The sequence below is a fragment of the Coenobita brevimanus genome, chromosome 91 (genome assembly GCF_032717465.1).
Source record: "Coenobita brevimanus isolate Jiangsu-jjx chromosome 91, ASM3271746v2, whole genome shotgun sequence".
Lineage (NCBI taxonomy): Eukaryota > Metazoa > Arthropoda > Malacostraca > Decapoda > Coenobitidae > Coenobita > Coenobita brevimanus.
Window position 1 is genome coordinate 4,320,916 of NC_137044.1, and position 24,726 is coordinate 4,345,641.

The 24,726-nt window shown below is 40.3% G+C and overlaps 1 protein-coding gene across 1 annotated transcript in view; it reads right to left on the reverse strand.

Annotated features, from left to right (window-relative positions):
* Nucleotides 1-3,223: 3,223 nt before the first annotated feature.
* LOC145411855 (uncharacterized) overlaps nucleotides 3,224-24,726 on the reverse strand; it is a 48,616-nt gene continuing 27,113 nt past the window's right edge. Inside the window, 4 exon segments of the mRNA XM_080281813.1 lie at nucleotides 3,224-3,621; nucleotides 4,101-4,321; nucleotides 12,070-13,333; nucleotides 21,705-21,848. Coding sequence (XP_080137939.1) covers nucleotides 3,446-3,621; nucleotides 4,101-4,321; nucleotides 12,070-13,333; nucleotides 21,705-21,848 — 1,805 coding nt within the window. The 3' untranslated portion in view covers nucleotides 3,224-3,445.

Below are 24,726 nucleotides of genomic sequence, written 5' to 3' on the forward strand. Positions count from 1 at the left end.
GGGCAGGGAACAGTTTAAGGATTTGAATTTCCTAAAAGCAGACTTTCATGCTCTACCAGATGACCCGCCGACATGTAAAAATACCCCCGCTAATACCAATACACCAGTCCTGTATGAGACAGTCCTAGCATGTATTCAATATGGACGGTGGGTATTAGCGCCGAAGTGGTGACATGTGGAGGTGTAGGAGGACTACCGGGCATTGGGATAGGTCACTCCCCCCGAGAAATAGGCCCTGGAGCCTTTGCCCAGGGTCGGACACGTAAAAAAAAAAGAACAAAAAATCATATAATCATCTGAGGACAGCCTGATTTAGAAAAAATATCATACTGAAATAATTATTAGGGTCAATAGTGTTACTCTCAGTATGTAGGAATAATTTATTGTTCGTATGATCGTAACACACACACATCTTCACTTACAAGTTGAGATACATTTTCATTGCACATACTTTTATTACGCTCCATAGATAGAAATATACATTATTGTACGTATGGAAATCTCGTTTAAAAATACGTAAACGGGTAACAGAAAATACATATATATCTATTAATATTAATGCTGTACTTGTACATTTATCAACAGTATGCTCAGTATAGCATATCACACAGTATGTGACGTCGCACGTGTGCTTCCAAGCACCAGTGTGTGTGCGTGCGTGCGTACGTGCGTGTACGAAGTGTAAATACAGTGTATTGAATTTACATTGATCAGTTAATCCCACAAGACCCTGATGCAGTGAAATAGGATGAAGTACATGCATCACAGTTCAGTCAGTGTAAAATCCCGTACAACGTCCTACCTTCCACTGCTCGTTTATCTATAATTATACTTAACATTAATACCCTGTCCTAACTAAGATCTGTTTTGCAGGAAGGATGTGGAGAGGGAAATGCAGGAACTTTGTGTCTTTTTCTACGCGCAAAAACAAATCTTAGTTTCGAGAGGAAAGTCTTATATACATTATATATATATATATATATATATATATATATATATATATATATATACTTATTTATTTATATATTTATATAATTATATAATAATTTGTGAATCTCAGCCCCGAGTCTATATACCAGTATGCAGGGTTTCAAAAATCTGGACACGCTTGTTGCCTATGATGCATTTCTGGGTGTCCTAACTTTTGACGCACTCTGTCTTAACCCCTTCAAGCAGAGGAGGTATTTTCTATCGCATTGTAACTAAATTCAGACGATTTTTTTTTTTTTTTATCTAAGGAAGAAGACATTCCGAACTTCAGAAGTTAGTGACAGCCTTGCATAACGTGAGCTTTCCTAAGTAAAATAGAACCGTCCAGTTGTAACGAGAATAAAAAAAAAAAAAAAATACTCAGTTCTCTGAAGCCTATGAACCCATAATCGCCGAAATTAAACTACAGTATTTTATCACAGGAAAGGAAACATTTAACAATGGAAGCAATAATATAATCGTTTAACAAATGAGATTAAATTGTCAGCCATTGTGTGTGCAAACGAGTTATGTACAAGCAATTCCTGACTAAAATAACAGAGGCTTTTGTGCTTCTGATTCATACATGAAAATATTGAGTGTGGTAATAAGAAATTGGGAGATTCATCCTCTATTCAACTGACACATAAAAATCAGGCTGTATCTTAAATTTAAATCAGCCTCTTCAGTATAGAGCCTGTTTACTTAATTGCAAAATGTGGATGGCTTTGAGATTATAGAACATGTTACTGAACCTAAGATTGTCAGGAGCAAGGCAAACCAATGCGTTTTATATAACTGGTTATGAATGTAAATTGGAATGTATTGATACCATTTCCTATCCCTACAGTGTGAGTAATAATTGTTCGCCGTCAGTTGAGGGTTTGCCATCACTCCTGTACTCGTTTTAATAATACAGCCGTACAGTATGACTCTGTTGTGAGCCTGTTTACATAACATTTATTCGAGCCATGATTTTTTAGCCTACTCGTACAGTAACCTATATACATTTAACAAGCCACTTGCCAAACAGTTACCATTCAAGAAGTTATACTCGTAGTATGTCTACACATTTTAATTGCGTTGAAGAGTCAGCACCTTTGGTATTGTGTGAGTCATCTTCATATCACCTTAGTCTGTTCACGATTTTAAGCATTAGGTGGGAAAATCACTTTCTGGAACTAAAATATAGAGAAAAGAAAGTTCCATTTCCAGTCTAATCTTTCTGCATCGTACAGGTAGGAGCTACATTGCTGCGTGCACCACAGATGGTAAGCCATACGATAGTCACATGCCCAACCACTCGTCGCTCTCTGCTGCCCAGTTTCTTGCAGTTAAGGTTATAATAGATAATGAAAAGAGGCGACAGTGGATGAACTCTAGGTTAGGTACATGAGAAGTGCCTACAGTGCATGCTTTTCCAGGTGAGGTGTCGGTGATGTATGCCCTGGATGCGATAACTGCTGGGAAGTATTTAACGGCAAATATTGTGGTCCAAGTTAACGTATTCCACACTGGACGGATCTGACAAAGTCGAGGTCTCTGCATGACAAATAGTAATCCTAAAATAACTGTATGACGAATTTTACGTCATGCCGATTATAATACTAACAAATGCACGTCTAGAAAAACCATATTGTCGAGAATTACTGTCGAATTGGGTCCCAGTTGGAGCCACACTAATGCTATTATACCATAGTAGCGTTTCCCACAATGAACCCGGATCCATAAAACACTTCCGATCTGCTTAAACCCAGATACAACAGCATTTTCACTCACTATCCTGTATCCTTCCCATGAGGTGACAGGTTTTAGATAAGGTGGTAGAGTTGCACTTGTTCATGAGTAATAACACTTCTAACTCGGAGTTTAGTGTAATAGTTCCTCGTTGTCTAATCAAGAGAGTTAATTACGTTTTGATTAAATCTTAGAATAAGAGCACATGTCAACAGCTTGACCTGCGTCGTGCCAAGACACAGTCAGATTGGCGGGTAAAGGAATGGATGTAGTGAACAACAGAGCATGGAATGGAAATTTGGTGGGCGGTGGGCATGAGCAGGAAAGTATACGCTGTAGAAATGGACGGTGTGGGATTAATGGTCCAAGGGCAGCAAAGTTTTCCCCAACAATAAACAAGAAAGCAGTGAAGAACGCAGTTAGGGTATGTTTATTATTATACTCCGAGAATGAAAGCATCATGGGGGATCAAGAAAATGGCGTGGGACATAAAGAAGTGGGTGGGATGACCTGGTATTGTATTGGGGTGTTTGAGGGATCCATGAGGGAATACCGTGTGAAAATGGATGCGGTAGGATTAATGGTCTGAGTGCAATGGAGATGTATTTTAATCTTTTCTCCAACGAGAACAAGAAAACATTGAGCTGTTCTTGTATGTCTTGTGACTCGCGACACAGCCTGTTTTGTGGATGTGGGCCATTGAGAATATCATTCCATGAAACCTGTCTTGGTCATTGTTTTAACAAGATTCCTCGTTTGAGTTTGGCAGCGGCGAGGTGTTTGTGTATTGGCGACGGCTCCGGCAGTGGTGTATGAGCGGCACGGAGATGGCCACCATCAAAGACCCCACCACCATGCTGCAGCCCATCAGCAAGTACAGCGCCAAGTAGCTCCCCGTTGCGTCGAACAGCACACCTGCACAAACACCATATTAAAAGCAGTCGCACACCATCAGAAGCAAAAATTAATGATGGTTTAAAGTAATATTTTTCGTCATATTAATATTAAAAAGTAATAATTGCTGAAATCGTCAGTAAAAGATAACTGTTAGCCTCTGTAAGTTTCTGCTTGCTTAAGTTATGTACTATGATATATATTTATTGTGACTACAGCCCAACAACTGTATTCAGCCTGTTGAAAAAAAAACACGTGCAGTTTATTCATAGTATAGATTGAAATAGTGTAGACTGAATCTTTAGTTTTGCTGACGGTTGTCGGCATACAAAGCAGAACTATTTCCTGGCTTCCAGAGATTGGATGTAAGGTTTTTGACATGGGAGATTTTGGTTGCTTTACTCTGTCAGTCCAAATAAGCATATTGAGATATCACTTACCACTCCTTAGTGGAGAGGTTTGCTCCTATAGTGAGCTATATATGAACTGAGACTCCATACCAGTCATCTGCGGAGAAATGAAGTTCATCAACCCGTTGAAGAGCCTGACCAGGCCGTACGAGGCAGCGAGATACGCGGGGCCATGGTGTTGGGCGAGGATTGGGGGAATCATGACAAACCAGGAGCCCACCCCAAACCCGTACACCGCCAGCACTGCCGTCAGCCCACCAAACGTGGTCCCCAGGGGCACCATCAGCACGGACACACTAGCCGCCAAAGAGCTGAACAAACATATAACACACTGATAATATCAACACGATGATCCCCTGCACTTCTTTTTCTGTTTAGACGTCTCATGGTGTTCCTGATTTAGCCAGGTGTACCCGCCTGTTGTGAGAATTGTCAGTGAATTTAGTGACTGTGATAGTGTTGTGCTAGTTACCTGTGATAGTGTTGTGCTAGTGAGTTGTGTTAGTGTTGTGCTAGTGTGTTGTAGTGACCTGTGATACATTGTGTGATTTTGTGCGTGATGGCTTCTTCTATAGAGAGTTGTGTCCCCGCTACAAGTGTTAAGAAGGACTACATTGAGTTAAAGGAAGAACCTCTCAAATTAAAACGGGAGGTACAGGTTTTCAGGCAGAAGTCACAAATGAGGAAATTGTTGGAGATGTTCGAGGAGGGAGAGAAAAAGGCTGAAGGTTGGAGATTTGTTCTCAAGGGTGCAACAAAGTTCACCCTTAAGAAACAAGCGGAGATAAAAACCACAAATGCATTCGACACATTACGTTACGAATTTGAAGGGAAGGCAGAGAGGGAAGGAGAGGAGGACAGTGAAAGTACTTCCCATAGGAATCCTTAGTTAAAGATTGGTAAGAAAAATGTTGTCATTGCTGGAGACTTCCAGGTAAGATATCTAAACAGAGCAGTGTATAGTTCACTCAAGAAACGTGTGTCGTCAGGGGGCCAGGGTGGGTAATGTGTCAGGAAAAATTTCAAATATCATGAAGGATAGTGGAGACATACCCACGGTCTGCCTCAGTGTAGGAGGCAACGATATTGGTAGGCGTAGGAGTGAGGTACTGTGGCAGGAATACAAGGATATATTGGAGAAGGTTAGGGAGAGGTGAGGGACCCCTTTAGTACTCTGTGTTTTGCCTAGGAGGGGGGTTGGAAGGGAATGGTTGAGCAGGGCGATAGGTTTTAATTGCCACCTTGAAAGGTATTGCAAAGTTAATGCATTACCTTTCTTGGACAGCTGGGATCGGTTTTGTGGACAGAGTGCCATTTATAGTTGGGATGGGACTCATCTTAGTAGGTAGGGCGTTCCTGTTTTAGCAGGAATGATAGATAGGGTGTTATTTTTATTTTTATTTTTTTTCGAGGTTGAGAATTAGATGTACAGGAAGTTGCAGCAACTCCACTCAGAAATCATTATCATAAGGTTTAGGTAGATGCACTGAGACTTGCAAAAGTAAGAACAGCAGTTTAACCATTAGTGTAGATACATCCACTCAGGCACCTCAAAATGAGCAAGCAATGATAGAGGACAGAACAAACGATGATAGAAGAGCGATAAGTGACAGTACAAAAAATTGTTATACAGTTTTAGTAAAGAGTTTCCCAGTTAACAAAAACAAAAAAAGTAAGTCCCAAAGTAGAGGTATAACTGCTCGTAATAATCTGAAAGTGTACTACACAAACAGGAGTTTACATAATAAAATGGATGAACTGAGGGCTTTAAAATGTACAGAGATAATATACATAGCCATTATCAGTGAAGCTTGGATGAATACAGACACTCGAAAATTTTTAGCCGAAATCAGATAAAGGGCTATAATATTTTTGTGTCAAACCATCTGGGAAGAAAGTGGAACGGGGTAACTATTTATGTCAAGGATTCATTAACCTGTTAAAGCCGACATTCAAGTAAACAGGGATACGGAAAGTGTCTGTGTTGAAATTTGTAACAGCAGGGAGAAATTAGTATAAGGAGCTATTTACAGATCTCCAAATTAAGTAGAGCAAATAGTAAATACCCGTGGGAGGAAGTTAGGAAGGCGTCACAGTCCAGCTTAGTAATAATTGTAGGGGGTCTTAACCTGCCAAGGATAGATTGGCAAAATCAGACGGGGGATGCAGAGTCAGAGGAATTTCTAGAGGTAATACAGGATATTTTCCTTTATCAGTATATCATGGAGCCCACCAAAGGTAATAATATACTAGATTTGGTTTTATCTAATAAAGAAAACGTCATCAGTGATACAGAAGTTGGTGGACGACTTGGTAATAGCATCATGAAGAAATTAAGTTCAAATTTATTTGGGGTGTCTGTTCTACTGAAAATCCTCCTACCGTTCCTAATTTTCGTCCAGGAGATTTTGATAAATTAAGAGCTTATTTTAGAACCGTATTCCATGGGGAGACTAGTTTCTTTAAGGAGAGCCAGGTCAATGGGGAACCCCAGGTCATAGGTGAGGGGCAGGAAACGAACGGGAAGGTACGCCAAGTCACTGGGGAAACTCAGGTCGTAGGTGAGGCACAGGATATAGGTGGGAGTGTAGTTCAGATGACGGAGATTAACTCTGGTCCGGCACCAAGCAGTCGTTCGGCCAGTGAGAAATATAATGAGTTAGTAAATATAATACACAGAGACCAAGATAGATATATCCCTTGAAAAACGTTTAGAACGAATAATTCAGGACCAAGATGGCTAAACAACAAATTAAAATATCTCTTAGACCAAAGGAAAGAAATATATAGAAAAGTAAAAGTGAAGAGGAACACTTAGGTAACCGGTACGCGATTTTGAATAGAGAAGCAAAGAGGGAGATACGGAAAGCTAAGCGAGGGTATGAAATTAAGGTTGCTATAGCCTGTTTGATTGACCTGTGGAGCTGAGATGTATGGGGCAAGTAGGGTGTGTTTGTTTCGCGGCTGCTGATTGGCTGCCGATGATGTCATTGAAGTAAATGCATTCATGTCTTGTAGTGCAAAATGCGGACGTAGGTGTACACCGTGGGTGGATGATATAGTGCAACACGCGGACATAGGTGTACACCGAGGGTGGATGCAGTGCAACATACCGAAATGGTTGTACGCTGTGGGTGGATAATTTGGTTCAAACATCACTCATCGTTTTATAAAACTTTATAATCAAGTTTAGTTTTCTTAGATAACAGTAAGCTTTTAATGCTAATTTTGACATCTTTAGATTCAGAAATTACTCCATATTTAATCTGGCTGCTTGTATTGAAGGCAGTTTAAAAATATATATCTGTTTAAATAAGAAGAGGTTTAGATTTAAATCATCGGCGGCCAATCAGCAGCCGCGATTCAAACACATCCCACATGCCCCATACATCTCAGCTGCACAGGCCAATGAAATAGGGTATAGTGAATCGAAAGAAAACCCCAAGGGTTTTTACCAAACGTACTGTACGAAAAAGAAAGATAAGATAGGACCTTTCAGAACTGACTGAGGTAACATTATCAGTGAAGATGAAGAAATGTGCTGCATCCTAAATAATTATTTCATACAAGTGTTTACGAAGGCAAATCTAGACCTGGTCCGTCAAGCAGCCAGTATTTACGATGATAATGCGGACGATATTCTTAGTATAATAACCATTAGTAAGAAGGACGTATTGAAAGAAATTGATAAGTTTAAACCTCAAAAATCGCCAGGTCCCGATGATATATGTGCAAAAATTATAAAGGAAACCAAAGAAGAGTTATGTTAGCCTTTCTTTTTTTTTTTTTTTTTTTTTTTTTTTTTTAATGATTCTTTAAATTCAGAAGTTCCAGAGGCGTGGAAGACCGCGAACGTAGTGCTCATTTTTCAAAAGGGGGATAAAGCAGCAGCATCGAATTATCGTCCGATAAACCTAACGTCAATAGCAGGAAAAATGTTAGAGTCAATTTTGGCAAAGAAAATTAGGGAACACTTAGAAAGATTTCATCTTATAAAGTCAGCATGGATTCAGGCAAGGACGATCCTGTCTCGCACACGTGTCATTTTTCTCGGAGGTGTATGAGGCAGTTGGTAGCGATAAAGCTTACGATGTTATTTATCTGGACTTTAGTAAAGCTTTTGATAGGGTCCACACGAAAGGATAGTCAGAAAGGTTCGAGCACACCGCGTAGATGGCGATATCTTAAAATGGATAGAATCATGGGTGAAGGGACGAAAGCAGAGTATGAATAAATGGAAGTTAGTTGGATTGGGGATTAGTAACTAGCGGTGTACCACACGGATCAGTACTCGGTCCCTTATTATATATATATATATATATATATATATATATATATATATATATATATATATATATATAATCAACAACTGAGGTGCCCGTGGGGAATCTTATACTATATATCCAGCCAAGGAGAAGCAAGATGATTTTCCACTTCATATTTATTTATTTCAGGTGACTAGTTTCGGGATGCTTATCCCATCTTCAGACCTAAAAGCATTTAAAACACTTATTGCAAATTACATAAAGTTTTAAAAACATTTTAAAATATCCATAAGAAATACAAAAAAGTTACCAAAAAAGCATGTGACAATGACTGATTACTATAAAAAATGTATTTTTTTCTTAAATAACAAACTCGAGAAATAAAAGTGAGAGTGTAACCTCTGTGAGTTGGCAGCTAACACTGAAAATCCTGAACACAGTGTTTCATAAAGAAAAGTGTCATAAAGCTTCTGAATCGTCAACAAACCAGTGTGAAGCAAAAGAACCAAGTAAAGAATCAATGAACCAAGTATCAAAAGGCTGATTCATCGATACAAAACACTATAATCCTAAGGTATACAACTTTGTTGATGATTCATAGTTATTTAATGAAGGCTTAAGTTTGTGAATGTACAAAGACTCCAAAATTCGCAGTTCCATTCTGTCATTACTACTATGTAAAATACTGAAATTATCCATATTACAAGTATGGCCCATATCGAAACAGTGGTTCCTAATCTCTGACAAAGTTGGGTTAGACAGTGGCAAAGATGTTCTATGAGACAAGCCTCTGTGCTCACACACACGAATTTTGAGGTTCCGAATTGAACTCCCAATATATCTAGCTGTACAGCTAGAACAGGCATATAAATATACTATGTTTGAGCACAGTGGCTTTGGGATATTATCTTTACATCGAAAAAATGAACCTACAGTAAAAGGATTTACAAATACAAATCTAAATGAGATTTGAGGATAGACACACTTGAGTATTTTCAAAAGCTGGTTCCTAATATTATAACTGACATGACCATAAAAGGGAACCTGATATAATGTATGTCCTTAGCTGCAGTTGCTGCCTTCCTAGAACCACATAATATCTGGTTTAAAAAATCTTTTACCATCCTAGGAAACAACGTAGTAGGGTAATTATTATTGGTGAAGAAGTTACTCAGGAAATCAATTTCATCATGAAAAGATGTCCAGTTCAAACTAAGTGCATAGCATCTATGAAGTAAAGTCCTTACTGAATTCAGCTTATATATGTTAGGTACAAATGATAAGAAATTCAGACCCAAACCAGTGAATGACTCCTTCCTGTAAACGGAAGTACCCAAGTAATTACCATAATTGGTTAGCTGAATATCTAAGAAAGAGAGCAAGTTATTATTCTCAATTTCAACAGTGAACTTAATATTAGAATGCTTAGAATTCAGGTAGTCTAGAAACTTTACAACATGATCAGATTCTTTGAACAATAAAAAACAATCATCAACATACCTACGGTAAAAAACTGGTTTAAAACTTAGAGGACAATCTGATAACCATTGTCTTTCATAAAAACATAGAAATATATTAGCTAATGTGGGGCCCAGTGGGGATCCCATTGCCACTCCATCAACCTGTTTATAAAATTTGTCATTAAATATGAACATGGATTCGTTAACTGCAAAGTCTAAAAGGGATCTGAAGTTCTGCTTTGTTAAATTATTGACTACTTCCTGCCTTTTAAATAGTTCAGCAATGCAAATATCTATAGTTTCTTTAAGTGGGATATTTGTGAATAGACTTTTAATATCAAAGCTTGCCATGACCACAGGATGTGGAAATTGAAGCTGCTTTAACTCCTGTACGAGAATGATAGAGTTTTTAACAGTAAAGTTGTTTGTGGTGAGGCTATTCAGTATGGGAATAAGAAATTTAGCCAAATTATTTCTCGAGTTTGTTATTTAAGAAAAAATACATTTTTTATAGTAATCAGTCATTGTCACATGCTTTTTTGGTAACTTTTTTGTATTTCTTATGGATATTTTAAAATGTTTTTAAAACTTTATGTAATTTGCAATATGTGTTTTAAATGCTTTTAGGTCTGAAGATGGGATAAGCATCCCGAAACTAGTCACCTGAAATAAATAAATATGAAGTGGAAAATCATCTTGCTTCTCCTTGGCTGGATATATAGTATATATATATATATATATATATATAAGAATCATTAGCAGTAAACTCGCCCACGATACAAAAATAGGGAGTGTCATTAACTCGAATGTCAATAGCCTTACTTTACAAAAGAACCTCGACATATTGTCCAAATGGTCTAATATTTGGCAAATGGAATTTAACGTTCAAAAATGTAAAGTACAACGTAGGCAGGACCACTGGAGATACTAAATACAACTTAGATAACAAAGAAATTAGTAAATCGGAATGCGAGAGAGATCTAGGAGGTATGGTTAGTAAAGACCTCAAACCAAGGCAACAGTGTATGAATGCGAGAAAAAAAGCAAATAAGGTCCTATGATTTATGTCGAGAAGTATGAGCATTAGGACATCAAAAGAAATATTGCATCTTCACCTAACACTAGTAAGGTCACGTTTAGACTACGCTGTGCAGTTTTGGTGTCCGCACTGTAGAATGGATATAAATTCGTTAGAAAATGTACAGAGAAGAATGACAAAATGATACATGGTGTTTGGAGCCTGTCATAAGAAGACAGACTAGAAAGACTAAATCTGCACTCACTAGAGAGGCTTAGAATAAGAGGAGATTTAATTGAGGTGTTTATGTGGATGAAGGGAATATATAAGGAGTATACAGTATGAGCAAGGTACTTAAAGGGAGCATACAGGATAAAATTAGAAGTAATGATTTCAGACGAAGAATTCCGTTTTAGTAAGGAAATAGAAATTGGTTTGGAAGTAGAGTAGCAGACGAATGGAATAAGCTACCAAGTAAAGTAGTTGCTGCCCCTTCCATTGGGAGTTTCAAGCATAGGTCATACAAGCGTATGACAATTAAGGGGTGGGTATAAAAAAAATAACCAGTACTAATTCATTCTTTTTCCATGTCAGGTTACACAATGATAGTCTCTTTTTCTCCGTTCACACTTTCCTATAAAATGTCCACGCCAGTTTTTCTATACTGCATTATGTTGCTTCTGACTTTTTCCTGCCGGCTTCGGCTGGAGAGTTTGGAGGGCGGGGGAGAGCCTTCTTCATTGCTATCCTTACCTTAGTCCAGTAGTTCAGTTACCCTTTTACGCCCTGCCTAGCATGGGACAACTGGCCTACTGAAGTTATTCACTCTCTCTCTCTCTCTCTCTCTCTCTCTCTCTCTCTCATTATTATATCTATTTATCTATCTATCTATCTATCTATCTATCTATGTATATATATATATATATATATATATATATATAGTGGATTTCATTTTAGTTAACTGATATTACCACTGGGTGACTGCCCATCTAAGAACACACACACACACACACACACACACACACACACACACACACACACACACACACACACACACACACACACACACACACACACACACACACACACACACACACACACACACACACACACACACACATATTTCTCAGTATTTAAATGGGCATTTTATATCCTCTGTGAAATGTGGTGTTATGTTGATTGATAGGTATTCGCAGTTAGATCATAGTTCCTGGAATTTTTAATATTTTCTCTGTGGAAATTGAACACATTGTTATTATCCATGTGACCCACTGAAAATTGTCAAAATAATGTTGAAACTGTAAAATGTGACTAACCAAACACAGTAGATGTGGTGAAACTTGAAGAAACCCAGGTCTGATACGAATCCTGTTCCTAAGCGACCGATCAAGTCGAAGATGGAGGATATGGAGAGTATCGTGGGGATGTAAGAAGTTGGAATGTTGACAGACTCAGCATAGGCAGGCGCATAGAACAAGGTGAAGGGTGCCCCACAAGATATTAATGCCACTGAGATGCCTATGACCCAGAACAAGCCATCACGCAGCAGCACTGGATCACACAAGTCGGTACACACCCCACACCAGCGGCAGCAACCACGAGGACCCGCATCTGGCTCGGCTGGTTGTATATCCTTGTCTTCTTCCGGTTTTGATTCGTTTTGGGTGTCTTTGGCAGTGTCAGAGTCCAAACTGGCACTCTCCTGCACTATGTGTTCATCGGTCTCCGCTTCCTTGACTGTCTCCATGATTGGACTATGGGGTACGCGAAATGAACTCTGCCGGGTGAGTGAGGGTCGGATATCCTGACCCAGAATCGAGCGGGACAGGGAAGATCTACGAAAACTGCCACGGCGAATTGCGGAGGTGGGAGTTCTCATTCCTTCCTCCTCGGAAGACAATCTTAATACACTAGGATGCTCTGCAAAGAGAGGTAACCGCATTATAGACAGTTTGCTGGCAGTACGATTAAAGAACGAGGACCTGCTGCCTGTGGGAGAGTCAGTTTCTTCCAAGGGTCTGCCATCTAAGGAAGGGGAGGCGCGGCCCGACACGGACCAGGAGCGGGCATACTGCGTTAGATCTGGAATGCTGTTCATCATCGATGCGGTTCTTAGGAAGGAAACTTGACGGTGCAGTTCTTCCTGCATAAAGTCTGTTTTCGGGGGGCGTTTTCTCGAAATCTTCTGCCACAGTGCCCTTGAACGAGATTCAGGCTTTGGTTTAACCTTGTTTTGTGCTGGCTTGCGCCATGGGGAGGGGCGGATAGGAGGCAGGAACTTATTTTTCCCAACATTCTCATCTGCCTGATTTTCCCGCTCATTCGCTTGAACGAGGGCGTGGTGTGAGATGGGGCGGTAGAGCATGGAGGCAGCACAGATGTGCAGCTGGAGACTGGCCAGGATAAGGAAGGTACCTCGCAGTCCGTACCCTTCCAGGAGGAAATCCACCAGCAGAGGCAGCAGGAACCCACCCAGGGCATTGCCAGACACGCAGATGGCGGAGGCAAAGGCTCGTCGCTTCTCAAAGTATAGTGAGACGATGAGCACACCAGGAGTCGTGGTGAGTCCAGCCCCGAGCCCTGAAAAATAAAAGTGGTATTGACCAGACTGTCACACAGAAGAAAAGTTTTAACTAATCCACAACGAGGTGTGTCTCCTAAGCTGAAAAAAATGTTTGATGGTAAATAAAGTGAAAATAGATAACATTTTGGCTAATATATGTATAATGGGTCTTCTGCAGCTAAGAATGACACAGTAGCAATACCAACAGGCTGCAGAATTCACAATATGTCCCGTGAATGTGATGGATCTCTTAGTAAATGCTGTAAAATATATTACTGTTTAACCTTTGCACAAAGACTTTGCACCACAACCACCACCTCCATCATTATCACCACCGTCACCAAGTTTCCGCTGCAGTATAGGGTGGGTAACTAAAAGGTGGTGTGTCAGTGTAGACGTTACCATCGGTATACCACTAATTAAGAGACTGACATAGACATAGATAAATAGATGATCACAGTTAGACATACAGATAGGTAGATATTGTTCAATGTTTGCCGGTAGCCAGAATAAAATTGAGGTAATCTTCGTGAAGATGTTAAGGTAAATACGATGACGCCTCTTAATTTTATTACTGTTGCTCACGGACGATTTTATTCAGCTAGTGGAGGATCTTTCGTAGTGTAGGTGATAGAAACACTCTCCATTAACTCCTTCGTTACGAGAAGCCTTCCCTAAGCTGCAGAAAATTCGTGTTTTGTAACAAGAACAAAATGTCATGGCGCTGATGTGGTTGATGTGCAAATACAAAAGTTCTAGACAGAAGCGGAATCATCAGGATTGTTATATAGGGCTTCATGTGAACTGCAGCACATTACATTAGAATATATTTAGGGAGTGACTGACTGACTGACCCGCTCCAGTAATGCTCCTTCATGTAAAAAGGGACTTGGAAAGTAAAAAAAAAAAAAGTTCGATGATGTTTAATTAATGTATTCTTGCTGTCACCAGATTATTTTATTGAAGTTTAGGAAGGACGTCTTGTAGTGTAACGGTCAAAGATTTTCACCATTAACCTCTTCAGTCCTCCTCTAGCTGAATAACATCGTCTGGTGTTTGCAAAATTGAGAAAAATGGCGTCATCGTAGTGAAGAGGTTAAAGATTAAAGGGCCGTATTCACGGAAGCCTATAACGTACTGTTGCATCTCATCCTTACAAGTTTATTCCCACATCAGCCCTGTCATGGTCGGAACAGTTCTTGTATTCTTGTATTCGAGTGCCCAAAGAAAAGTGCAAATCAGTGCTTGAGTGAGAGAGGCACTAGTGGGATGATGATGATGTTGCTCCACCGCTGCATAAAGTAATAATCCTGAATATTTGTCTCAAAGATAAATCCCAGTTAAGGGGTTACTAGTTGGGGAATAGGAGACAATTATTCTTTGGTTCATTGGTAATAGTAAGCATTTTATCATTGCGAAGAGGGACAAGAAAACCAAAGGTGATTATCATTTCCCTACTTGAGTTCGTGGTTATGCGTGTGACATATATGTGATTTCTGTCCATATTTATTTCAGTATAAATGAATTCCTTTATTTTCGTTCATTTGATTAGAGTCATCAAATGATTATTAATTTACAGTATTGCGTCTGCTTGGTGTAAGGGCGGAGTTTGAAATCAACCAGGTGCCGTCAATATCATCTGCACAAGTAGGCTACAGCAACACAAGTAAGTGGACTTTGTTTTCGACAGCATTTCCAGTGAGTAAGATTTCGCCTATGGAATTGAACTCCATTCAAAGCATGAATGGAGACTGAATGAATATGTGACACGCTTTACAGGGTACTTTGTCAGCAGCTCCAAGTTCTGTGTTCTTTTATTGATCTTGGATCGTACGTACCCAGTCATTGTAGTGTTGGGAAATTAGGTTGTGGCGATTAATGCTTCTGATGATGATGATGAGCAGGAGGAGGAGAAGGAAGGAGAGGAAAAGGAAGAGGAGGATAAAGAGAAAGTGGAGGAGGAGGAGCAGGAGGAAAAGGAGAAGGATGGATGATGATGATAAATGATGGATAATGATGAGGATTGCTGATGAGTCCACTCCGACATGTATCAGATGTAATAACGGACCCTTCACTTCGTTGAATTATCACCACAGTTACATTTAATAATATTTTGTGCATTAAAGTCAGTACGGTTTTTATTTCTACCATTTATGTTTTGACCGCATCTTTACGCATCAGTTACCATCATCACTACCTTATGCAACACACAGAGGGAGTGAAAACGAGGAAGGACATACTCTTTCTGTAATTTCATGCTCTGGCTACGTAAAGTGCATGGTGGGTCCGCTGATATTCGTTTATTGCCCTGTTTCAATATCTTGTTTACTATAAATTCCTGGTGACAAACAAGAAAAATGATGCCTACGCAATCATATGTCGAAAGAGACAAACACAAAGAGCTAGAGTGGGAGACAGGAAACCTTGCAACCTTATCGTGGCCTTGGGCTATATTGAGCCCATCGGTCACCAGTTGGTGCTGCAAGCAGTCTCATACGACGTGAAAGTGAAAAATATTTTAACGAACTATTGGAAGGAATCAGCGAGCCGTACCGTAGATCTCGCCGCCTCTATTATGTATGTGTGTATGTATGTACTATTGCGGGACTGGAGTTGCGAGCTCCCATCCGTCTTAAACACCATCACTCCTTTTTCTACTACAGTATATATACTGGGTGATAATGTTCGTGTTAATACTCGTAGATATAACTAATTTTATATCTTTAGTAGGGATTAGAATCTGATGGTAGTGAGTTCAGAAACACGGTTTTAATATCTGTATTACTTGTAGACATGACGCAACCAGGCAGCCTATTAATGTCACTTCATATAATTGTCCTCACACCCCGACTTCTCCAGGGTATGAGTTCCGAGCTTTGATCGAAATATTCACTTGTTATCAGGAGCGAGGAGGAGGAGGAGGATAACGGAGCGGGCGCCAGTTTATGTTTGAGAAAGGACAAAGGGAACAAGGGAGTGCAGAGGCAACAGGCCTTGAATTTACATTATATTCATTTCAGCAAATTACTTATTAATATTACTCTTCGTCCTCCATACAGTACACTCGGTCAAAGTAGGATCTTTACACCAGTGAACGCCAGGTATCGAAAATTCCACTCACGTGACACCTTTGCGAGGTTGTTATGCATGTGAAATGCCTACACAAAGGTGTCAGTGGGGAATAATACAGTACCGGTACATGAGCTTGATATTAATTTGTTTTTGTTATAGTTATCGGCACTACTTCGTGTTAAAATGATTACTTGGTCCAGAATATTTGATACTTGTTTACAGTATTAATAATCAACAATGGTTTTGTTATAGTCTTACAAAATACTTCCTTCAATGTTCCAGTATTATTATTATGTGGAGTATTATTATGTATTATGAGAGTTTGTTAATACAGACTTGCTTTGATTTATTCTACCAGTCTTAGATTTTTTTTTCCCCAGAACGCGATCTTAGTATTTAGGACAAATAGTTCCCAAGCATTGTTTCTGTAGTGTTTCAGATCACAATCTGAGTCATGAAGGAGGGGTTATACTATGATATACGTTTAAAAAATGGTGTCTGAAGCAAAAGGAAAGTCCATTAAGAAGTCCAGGCAAGAGTGACTGTTATTAGCATAATTATCGCCCGCCTTTAGCAAGGCAGAGCGATAATGTATTTGTCCGCGCGCGGTGTGTGTGTGTGTGTGTGTGTGTGTGTGTGTGTGTGTGTGTGTGTGTGTGTGTGTGTGTGTTTCAGATGTCGATATCAGTGAAAATTTGGGGAAAAGATGGAAGATGATCCTCCCCCACCCCCCCAGCCACCAGTATTTTGCCCGCCGGGGACGAACAGCGTTCTCCCCTCAAATTCTCAGATAAAAAAAAGAAGGCGCAGCTGAGGAGAATGTAGTGTATGGAGGCTGGAATATTAGATCCATTAATAGCAATTCAAAATTGGTCTGTTATGAGGTAGAAAAATATTGTTTTGAGCTGTTCAAGATTTGGATTCGTTTACAATATCAGATTCCTTTATAGAGTGAGTGTGATGTGCGAGTACCTGTTTGGCCTATAAATATTGGACAGGGAGCAAACCTGGTTAATGTTACTGTCTACATCAGTTATTTTTATTTCTCACCGACAGTATTCGATATTGAAGTTATTAGATTGACATCAAAACATGGAAACTCACACTTACTGTTAAGAGGCTTACCATACTTTCAGGACTGACTGAGACAATCCCACTTTTGAACACTGGTCTCCACATCCCGGTAGGCTAAAAATTTTGTCATGTGGGAAAAAAGTGTGCGCCGCACGTTTTTTTTTTTTTTTTTTTTTTTTATAAAGCGGATGTTTTTCATTTGTTGGCATATTCAGGTGTCCGTATTGGGTGCAAAAGTGACGAAGTTGAACTACACGGGCACAGCTGGCCTGTTAACACGACCTCTATGTGAGAAACAGTGACTTAAAAAGGAGTGTGTTCTTTAGGTTTGTTCATTCCTCCTACTTCTATCTATTGCCAGACGCCTCAATCCCGTTTGGGGTGGCCACAAACAAATCGCCTCCAAGTCGCCCTGTCCCCCGCCATTTCACTGCCCTGCTCCCAACTCACACACCCCTCTCTCATATACCTCTCCACCCCATCCCTCCATCTCATCCTCGGCCTCCCCCTCCCTCTTCCCCCCCCTCCACCTCACTCACACACACTCTCTTCGTCAGTCTTTCACCCTCCATCCTTTCCACATGGCCCAACTTATTGCATGAAATTTTCGACATTGTACTTTTCTGTTACGTTCTGTATTGTCCTCCATATTTTGTGAAATGTACTGTTATCTTATAAGGTACGTAGCCATCCTCATTTTAATGTAGCATGGTGAATGCATATATGAAACATGTCATCACATACGACAGGAAAGGTCTGTATCACCTACAGCAACCATTATTAGGTGTGCCGAGGTACCATTTGTTTAGCGGGGCCTTCAGCCATTAGTCAGATGCCATCGTGTGTTATCATTATGTCTAATCTTGCACATTCACCTTGGAGCGAGTCATTGTATGGTGTAAGATATAACTGGCTTTACACCTCAAGTCCACGAGGCTTCCTAAGCTAACCAGAACAGTTTGGTGAAGGTTAGAAAAGAAGTCATCATTCTAAAAGAATTGACATTTTTTCGTGTTTTCTAAGGATCAATGAAACAGAAAAACATATGTATCCGTTTGCAAACTGAAGTGTGAAGTTTGCCTCAAAAGAAATCTCGAGGAATTTCTGTCCTACCCAGTAATGTACAGACGAGAGGTTCCTTATAGATGCGTGAACTGTCAGTCTTTGTACATTCAGAGAGAATATTCAGATAACTTTAAAGCCAGAGTACTAGTAAGAAGTTGTTTTAGTCTGTCCAAGTAGATGTACTGTGACCTACACTCGTAACTTGTCATGGCCTACACAATATACCATCACTGTTCTACTCACTTGTAAATTCAGCGGTATCCTCCACCCACGACATACAGCGCTCTCGTTTATTCTTATTTGTTTACAGTATTGGAAAAGTATACGTGGGAATCGTACCTAGACCCACAACAATGCAGCTTGTGACTCCAGGAGAGCAATAACAAATGGTGCAGCAGTTGTCGACACGCACCGGGATGATCGATTTTTGTCCTCATCTGCACTTAGCCCGGATGCCATTTGACTGACGGTACCCACTCACGGAAGGAAGTAACCGATACCGATCAGGTTGCCATGAAACTGTTGCTAGAGACAGACCATAACTCTATCAGTCCCGTATTGCTGCAACCACCAGACAGTTTTATTCAGACTAAGAAAGACCTTCAGTACAAAAGTCTCCCCTGAGCTAAACACAGTCTGATGATAGTAAGAAAAAAAAAGTCTTCGGCAAGTAGTAGTTAACTCCTCCACGGGCACGTCTTCCCTAGTGTTATTTCAGCTAACACCAAACAGTTTTATTGAGCTGAGAGTGAGTAGCAGGAGCTGAGGTGTTGATACTGTTAGCATTTACCCTGTCATGGTCAGAACAACTCCAGAATTTTTTTCAACACTAATCCAGACAGGTTTATGCAACTGAGCGTTAACAGTATAATCAGTAGCCCTCCCAGGGTCGGAACTGCTCTGTTATTTTATTCCACCTAACGACAAACGAGTTTATTCAGCTGAGTGAGTCGTAGGACCCTGACTGATGAAAACCTTGATGATGAAAGTCGCTGGGAATTCGAATGTTCTACAGTCACCTCACCTTTCACTACGATACCTCTTGTTTAATAACACACGTGGCCTTTAATAAACAGTACCAATTGGCTCGGAAACAAACTTGATATCGCTTTTCGGGGGGGGGGGGAGCTGTATTTTTACGATCGTTAGACGCACACCTTCAAGATTAACTCTTGCAGTGGCAGGGTAAAAGAGTTAACTACGAGAGAGCTTCACTAACCTGCACACAGTCGCCTTGCACTAGCAGAATGAATTATAAAACTTTATCGTACTGAAGATAATAATAATAATTATACTACTACTACTACTACTACATATACTACTACTACTACTAATACTAATACTAATAGTAATAATAATAATAGTAGTAGTAGTAATAATAGTAATGATAATATCATCATCATCATCATCATCGTCGACATCACCATCAACACCAGTATCAGATCTGGGGTTAGACATAAGTTTGACAAATGCAAATTCTACCCAAGCAAAGCTGATCGTGCGTGTATTGTGTCAGTATACTTCTAAAGCACTTTTCCTCGGCCGGAAGCATATTGTGTGCTGCACATAGGCTATCAGGAAAGACATTAACAGGCAGCTGTGTACCCCGCTTTCATGATTTATAGTAGCTTTACCGAGAACAACGTACTCATTAACTGCCTGCTGCATAAGAAATCATTATCAAGCTTCGACCAGACAAAGTATTATTAATTCAGGGGAGATTAAGCGTTATGAGATGATTTCTTGGCATTATCTAAGGTACCTCATTCCAGACTTCATCCAAGATAGCCTAGACAAAAATGCTCCATAGCCCATTTATCACCACTCACCAGAAGTGTTAACCATCATTTCCTGTTCACCTCGCAGTCTAGACGGAGACTGATGTACAGAATATTCGATTATTGCGTGTTTACCTTAATGATCCTCGTGAAGTCGATAGGCATTAAACTTAGCCATTATCGTTAGCTGCGGTTACTAATTAATCTAAGCTTTTATGTTTAGCTGCGGTCTCCAATACCTGTACACCTATAGAGCTCCGAGCTGACGTATAAATGCCAACCCTTCCATCCAGTTTAAATATTTCTAGGTTAGTTTGGCAAGGTCTCTGAAGGCTGCGACACGGTTACGAGACGGTGTAAAGAATTATTGATCGGAACTTTACCCTGTAACACCACTCTGCGCCACCCACCCCCATGTAGTAGTAGTAGTAGAAATAGTAGTAGTAGTAATAATAATAATAATAATAATAATAGTCTGGAATTATCTCAGAAGGGTCAGTTCTTCCACACGAATTCTCTAGCGTTCAAGCCACATTTACAGTTTTATCATTACAAGAACTGTGACATTATTCATAAATAATACAAACTTCAGCTGAAAAAGCAGTAACAAACACCACTTACAACAACCCTACCTCATTCGTCCGGCCCCTTTCATTACATCTCTCCCCTTTCATGTTGTAATTAAGATTTGTTTTCGCAGGAAGTACTAGGAAATGAGAGAGCAGAATCTTCCCATGCAGTTTTTTTCTTCTGGCAAAAACAAATTCTGGTTACCTATTACTTAGCGAATCTCAGCCTTTAAATCTTTCCACATCTCTAGTTTTTCCAGGAAGGGGGAGAGCCAAATCTTCCCATGCAGTTTTTTTTTCTTAGTGCAAAACAAATTCTGGTTATCTGTTATTAAGCGAATCTCAGCTTGCAATTTTTCCGTATCTTTAATGCTTCCTGCAAAAATAAATCTTGGAAACGAAAAGAAAATTATCCTCAGTTGGGTTGTTGTGATTTCGTGTAGTAATTACAGGGGTTAAACATGTATTTGTTATCAAAATTCCCCGAGGAGATTGGATATTTATGATCATGTAATGCTGACAGAGACATTGGTCGGTCTGTTTGCCTGTAAATGTTCTATTACAGTCGCCTTGCCTCGGGTTCCTACACCTCAAAGGGAAGAATGTGAGATTTATTATAACATTATTTTTTTTAAACGGTAATTTCGGCTGAAAATCTTCTTGCTTAAACATATCTTAGTCATAGGAGGTTTCCCTCTCGTGACCAAGATATTTTGCTTTTGCAAGAAGTTATAAGTTAGTTTTTGAACCTCGGTCAAAATCCTTCTGAAAAAAAAAAAAAAATACCGCAAAGGAAAATTATCGTGTAAATTGTGAATCTGCTGAGCAACCTGTAAGGATGCCGATGGAGAGTATGAGCTGATTCATGGAGGACGCGAAGGCACCCAGAAGCAGCCCCAGGAAACACAGGAGCCCGCCCAGGAACGACACCTTGCGCGAGGTGAAGCGACGACACAACACTCCCGTCACAGGTGCTGCAGGAAAGAGAAACATTTACTGTATAGGCGGTCTGATTTATGTTGTTGTCAAAGGAGACGAGTAACAAGTAAAATGATGATGAGGTGATGATGATGATGATGATGATGACTTAGGATGTGAAGGGACGACATAGCACTCCCGTCACAGGCGCTGCAGGAAGAGGGAGACAGTGATTTTCATATATATATATATATATATATATTAATCTTATCAACAAAAATGAGTAGTATGTAAAATGATGATGATGATATGACGGTGATGGATATGATGTGTCGGAACGTGAAGAAATAACATAGCACTCTATTCACGGACGGTGGAGGAAGAAGGAAGTAATTTTTTTACAGTTATCAACAAAGATGACTAATATTTAAAGTGATGATGATGATGATAACTTCCATAACATTAAGCGATGAGAGTATACTCCGGTAACAGACGCTGGAGGTAACAGGAAACACTAAATATGTGGAGTTTCAAAGCATTATCGAAATTCATCTTAAAAAGTGGTAGGGGAATAAAACAAGGATGGCCGCCAGCTAAGGAAGGTTATGGAGAGAGCATCCCGAGACAGATTAAACAACACGGAACAGCCACGAAAGAGCTGACAATAGGAAACCCTTGGGTCCTATGGAAGCTGTTCCTCCGAAATATTTTTCCTGTCTCTGCATCAGTATATTCACGACTCCTGACAATGGCCCTGGAAGAAAGAGAATACCACTGAGTGTTGCCAAGGACTGACTCTACAGGACGCAGTACCATCTAGTGTTGTACGCTCCACAAGCGAATGCTTTCAGCTTCACCCTGCAGAAATCAGCAGTGCCATCCCCCCATGATGCCCTAATGCCTGACAAAGTAACACTACAGAAGTATTGACAGACTCCCTGGTACTGACTTCACGCGATGGGTCCCACATTAACCCTGCCGAGAGAATTGGCACCACATCCAGCAACACTTCACCACCTCCTGAAAGAGACTCTGCACAGGGGAAGAATCAGAGTCTTCCGGCAGAACACCATATCATCCAGTGTGGGGAATAATACTGTTATTAGTATTAGATTGATGCTAAGCTCATCAGTGCTGCTCACTGTTGTTCATCACCACCTGTTCAGGAGAAGGGAACGATAAAACATGATAACCGGCGATGATGCCTGGATAAAGCAGTCCATGAGTTTAAAAAAAAAAAAAAAAGGGGTGGGGAGGGGATGAGAGGACTGCAGTAAAGAGGCTTCAAGGGAGACATAATTAACCACTTCAGCCTCATGATGTATTATTTCTTTCTTTAGATTTCCAGGCGATTTTATTCACGTTAGGAGGGCTCTTGGATCTATGGAGATGAATATAGCCCTTTTTTAACTCCACTACAAAAGTTGTTCACCAAGCTCACCGAAATTGTTTGGAAATAGCAGAAATATGCTATGATTCACATTAACTAGGCACAGATTTTTGCTGCTTTCTAGTTTATTTCATGTCGCTCAGTGGCTGGAAAGGATTATGCTACTGCTCTACGTCCATACATCCTTTCCATAGCACTTCTTCATGACTGGCAGCATACTTTGGTCCAAGATGTTATTACAGTTCAGCATTCACAATTGAGAGATGGCAATTTTAGGCCAACTTAAAGGAAAAGAGGGATAGCAGAATACATCACCTGGTTCAGAGGGTGACAACAAAATGTCTGCCTGACGTCTGCCTGCCGTATCCAGCAATCAACATCAACAGCGTGAAATTCTTAAGTGTCATCTCGGACCAAGGGTGCCACAGGGACAAACCGTTACTTTTTGTCAGTGCACGTCTTACACATACAAGAAAAGCAGACATATCAGTGCCCTTTCTGTGAGCAAATTTGGCACAGTCATAACCATTCATCATCATAGTCCAAACCTTTTTTGCGCCATCAGGAGAGTAGGGTTCCGGGGCTAGGCTACTCACTCCCGACATATAAGCAAGCGTGACCAGTCTCGCTAGCCCAAAGTGGCAATATGTGAGCAACCATAATTCGGATGTTAATCTTTATGGTCTACAGTCGATTGGAGCGTCATTTGGTTATATGGTTATCACCCAGTGCAGTAATTGGTTCCCCGGGTTACAGGAAACCATTTGGCTTTTCATTCAGTGTAGAGTTTCCTGAAGAAGACATTATATCGAATGAGTGGATGGTGGGCATCCCTTGTATAAGCATGTGTGTCACAAGCACAGAAAACATTCGTACTCTTTGTGTGAAAAAATCTGACACATCCATGAAATACATAGGTATTACAGCAGACTGTACGCACGCGCGCACGTACACACACACACACACACACACACACACACACACACACAGACACACACACACACACACACACACACACACACACACACACACACACACACACACACACACACAGACACACAGACACACACACACAGACACACACACACAGACACACACACACACACACACACACACACACACACACACACACACACACACACACACACACACACACACACACTCTCTCTCTCTCTCTCTCTCTCTCTCTCTCTCTCTCTCGTACGTCTGTCTGACATTTACAAGTATAATCACGCACTCTCTCTCTCTCTCTCTCTCTCTCTCTCTCTCTCTCTCTCTCTCTCTCTCTCTCTCTCTCGTACGTCTGTCTGACATTTACAAGTATAATCACGCGCACTCACGCACGCAAGCACACTCACTCACTCACTCACTCACTCACTCACTCTCTCTCGTACGTCTGTCTGACATTTACAAGTATAATCACGCGCACTCACGTACTCAAGCACTCTCTCTCTCTCTCTCTCTCTCTCTCTCTCTCTCTCTCTCTCTCGTACGTCTGTCTGACATTTACAAGTATAACCCAGTTCAGAGTGGTACAGTGCAGT